The 4,030-nt window shown below is 45.4% G+C and overlaps 1 protein-coding gene and 1 long non-coding RNA gene across 2 annotated transcripts; both read right to left on the bottom strand.

Annotated features, from left to right (window-relative positions):
• Positions 1 to 373: 373 nt before the first annotated feature.
• Positions 374 to 2,427, bottom strand: LOC106511066 (uncharacterized). The gene is made up of 2 exons (XR_001309477.1): positions 2,340 to 2,427; positions 374 to 1,405 (listed from the first exon to the last, which is right to left on the bottom strand). It is a non-coding gene; the product is annotated as an uncharacterized LOC106511066 (long non-coding RNA).
• Positions 2,428 to 2,499: 72 nt separating this feature from the next.
• LOC106511065 (beta-enolase) lies at positions 2,500 to 3,716 on the bottom strand. The gene is made up of 2 exons (XM_013999808.1): positions 2,627 to 3,716; positions 2,500 to 2,540 (listed from the first exon to the last, which is right to left on the bottom strand). Exons 1-2 carry the CDS (start codon positions 3,714 to 3,716, stop codon positions 2,500 to 2,502), a joined length of 1,131 nt encoding a protein of 376 aa, XP_013855262.1.
• Between the last annotated feature and the right edge of the window lie 314 nt (positions 3,717 to 4,030).

Raw genomic sequence — 4,030 nt, 5'->3', positions numbered from 1 at the left:
CCCTCCGGTGGTCACTCCCTTCGTGAACCCCGGCCTCTGGATCAGCGCAGTAGCTCAGGACGCCTCCAACAGCCGGTCACCACAGTTAATGGTTGCCGCTCCCTCTTAGGTCTGCACTTCTTACCATGACCGAGATAATGTTCAGTGACCTGGACAGCAGGTCTCAAGGGAACTGTTAAGGGAGTTATCCTATCTCCCCAGGCTAATAACTGTTAAAAATGAACTTATTGTTAAGATATGACCTCTTATCATTACCTCTTGGCTTCAAAGTAAACACACTCATTAATATGTTAACACCTTGTTGCTTTGAAGTAACAACATACTCGTGTAATCAGAGAAAATCTTTAAAAACCAATGTCCAGTCATGGAAATGTCTTTATGATGCTGTAAGCAATTTAATAGAAATTAGCAAGAAAAGCCACATTTGATTGTACGGATTAAAATATTGAATAATAATTGATGGTGATAAAAATAAAAAGATCTAAGGCGCTGACCTAACCTTGTGACTAGGCTGTGTGGCATTTTCTGTCAATTTGGATGGCAAGGAATTTGGAGTCGAGTTGTTTTTACCTCCATGAAAAGCAGCAGACTGTTGCCAGAGAGAACTTCTCAACGCTGGGTTGTTTAATCTGGTCCTTGGCCTGTAGGTTGCTGGAGAGCAGTGGGGCAGCTTATCCCAGCTGAGATGTCTCTTGGATCTGGTGATCCTCTTCTTAGGCTGTCCTTGCCTTTGCTGCGTGTTCTCCAGACGGGGCCAGAAGATGACTTACTGCTGAAACTGCTCCCTTTTTATACTGTTTTTGGGCCATCTCACCCCCTTCCTGCCATCCTGTGATAGGCTGGGGTTTTCCACCACTGGACTTTTTGTGTAYTTTCCAGAGTGAAGTAATTTTGCCGATTCTTGTAATAGGACTTTCACGGACTTTCCGTGGTGAGGTAAACCGCCTTGTTTCCACCACAGGACCTCTGGAACTTTCCAGACAAAAACCCACTTCTCCTTTTTCTATTGTTCTTCTGTTTTGCAGAAGTACAGTCTGTCCTTTTTACCATCCAAATGTAGCACACACACACCCTTTCATTTTAAGACATACAATAGCACTTTTCTTAAATCACCATCTTACATTAAAGCACATTATCACAGTTCATTAGTTAAATCACACTTTGCAATAAGCATATAATCATCACACTTGTTATTTGTTATTTGTCAGCATTAAAATCAATCAAAATTAATACTTATTACTCCTTCACTTTCTTCTTCCTGCTTTTCTCTTTTCTCGGGCTCATTCTTGCATCTCGGTCTGTCTTATGGCCTCTCTTTCTGTCACGTCCTCCTCTCTGTTGGGGGTCAAAGGGAGGCTCTGCCGGCCTGTTTCCAAACCTTGGGATGGTTGGCACAGCCAGGTTTCTTGACAGTTTTGGAAGCAGAAAATATTTTGGCAGTTTGTTCATTGGTTTAGAGAATTAGTAGCACTTACTTTATGTTTCTTTATAAATCTTTCTGAAACAATGTCACCTTTTGGTTGAACAGCAGTATTACAATAGTTACCTGACAAATTGAGTTACAAAGTTGCAAAAATAGAAATGTGGGTAAATAGTAATATTACCTGACCATAAAGATAGTCGAGTGAACAGACATTCCCTTCCTGAATCAACAACCATATTTTTTAAATCTGTCAAATCTTTGGATAAAAAAAGGACAGGCTATTTTTATGCACAAAGTTGTCATAGTTTTCTGCCTCCTGCTGGCCAAAATTGAGTTTTGTTAAACCAGTCTGTCTTTTTGATTTTACACAGTTATAGTTAAAATACTTCTGTTTTGATTGGGGCTGGGAGTAAATATGGGTGCAGTAGGCCTCTGTTTCTTTGTTAGACCAGACAGGTGAACATTTTTCAGGATTGGGTTTCTAATTTGATTTCAAGTAATAATTCTACATGAATACTTCAGACTAAGCTTAAAGCAGGGAGGGGGGTTTGTTAAATTGGACAAAATTTAAAACTTAAGTGGTGTATACATGTTGTATGTATTCACTTCTTGTGCTTTATTTTAATTTAGCCGATTTTGTTGACCACAGAAATTATTGACAATCCAGGGTCCAAACTAGGAAGTAGAGTTGTAGTCTTACACATCTCTGTGTCGTTTTTAGAAAGATGTTTGGCCCACATGCACAACACTCTCAGGAGACGAGGAAAGTTCAAAAAGTTTATTTACAAATTAAAAAAAACAAATAAATTGAGAATATCCTTCTGGGGCTGGAGACCCAGGGGAAGGGAATCACTGAAGGCAGAGGAGAATATGATGAGCAACACAAAAATACTGATGGAATGATGACCTCTCTTACTTGAGTTGTGAGGGAGCGTCTACTAGTGGGGGGTGGTTGAGTGAAGGACAAGTCAGTGCAGTGCAGCCAGATAGTTGGAGCGATGGAGGGCNGGAAGTCCTTACCGGCAAACTTGGCCTTGTCTCCAAGCTCCTCCTCAATCCTCATCAGCTGGTTGTATTTAGCAAGACGCTCCGACCTGCATGGAGCTCCAGTCTTGATCTGCCCAGTGCAGAGTCCAACCACCAGGTCAGAGATGAAGRTGTCCTCAGTCTCTCCAGAACGATGACTGACCATCACGCCCCAACCACTGCTCTGAGCCAGTTTACACGCCTGGATGGACTCGGTGACGGAGCCGATCTGGTTGACTTTGAGCAGCAGACAGTTGCAGGCCTTCTTCTCCACGGCCTGCTGAATCCTCTTTGGATTGGTCACAGTCAAGTTGTCTCCTACGATCTGGATGTCAACAGAACTGGTAAACTTGGCCCACTGCTCCCAGTCATCCTGGTCAAATGGGTCCTCGATGGACTGGACGGGGTAGCCCTTAATGAAGCTGCGGTACAGGTCTCCCAGCTGCTCTCCAGAGATGTGTCTGGCTGGGTCGTCAGGGGACTTGAAGTCCAGGTCATACTTTCCACTGCGGAAGAACTCGGAGGCGGCRACATCCATGCCAATAATGATCTTGTCCGGGTAGCTGGCCTTCTCGATGGCGGTCTTCAGCAGCTCTAGAGCTTCGTTGTTCTCCAGGATGTTAGGGGCAAAGCCACCCTCATCTCCCACATTGGTGGCATCCTTGCCGTACTTGGCCTTTATGACGTTCTTCAGGTTGTGATAGACCTCGGCTCCGATCCTCATGGCCTCGTGGAAGTTAGCAGCTCCAACAGGAAGGATCATGAACTCCTGCATGGCCAGCTTGTTTCCAGCATGACTTCCACCATTGATCACGTTGAAGGCAGGAACAGGAAGTATGACGTCCTTGTGTCCAGCAAGGTCGGCAATGTGACGGTAGAGAGGAACCCCCTTCTCTGCAGCTCCAGCCTTACAGACGGCCAGGGACACGCCCAGGATGGCATTAGCTCCGAACTTAGATTTGTTTTCAGTGCCATCCAACTCCAGCATGAACTTGTCAATCTTTTCCTGCTCAACAACGCTGAATTTGTTCTCGATCAGCTTCGGGGCGATCTCCTTGTTGACGTGCTCCACAGCCTTCACGGTTCCTTTGCCCAGGTAACGGCTCTTGTCTCCGTCACGGAGTTCCAGTGCCTCATGGACTCCTGTGGATGCTCCACTGGGGACAGCAGCTCTGAAGAGACCTTTGGCTGTCCACAGGTCCACCTCCACTGTGGGGTTTCCTCTGGAGTCCAGAATCTCACGAGCATGGATCTTGGTGATTGACATCCTGACTGAGAGGTCCTGATCCGAGAGCCTGGGGGAGTCGTCTGACCGTCTGACTGACGAGGAGAGTCTTTGTCCTTCTGTCTGCAAGCTTTTTATAGACACAGGAGGAGCAGGAGGAGCAGGAGGAGGAGGAGGAGGAGGAGGAGGAGGAGGAGGGAGCGTCTGAATGTGACTGGACCTGAAGAAACGCAATAACACTGAGACCAGACCAGAACCGGTCACACACACACCCTTTCATTTTAAGACATACAATAGCACTTTTCTTAAATCACCATCTTACATTAAAGCACATTATCACAGTTCATTAGTTAAAT

The sequence above is a fragment of the Austrofundulus limnaeus genome, unplaced genomic scaffold (assembly GCF_001266775.1).
Source record: "Austrofundulus limnaeus strain Quisiro unplaced genomic scaffold, Austrofundulus_limnaeus-1.0 Scaffold2488, whole genome shotgun sequence".
Classification (NCBI taxonomy): domain Eukaryota; kingdom Metazoa; phylum Chordata; class Actinopteri; order Cyprinodontiformes; family Rivulidae; genus Austrofundulus; species Austrofundulus limnaeus.
This window is presented reverse-complemented; position numbering and strand designations above follow the sequence as displayed.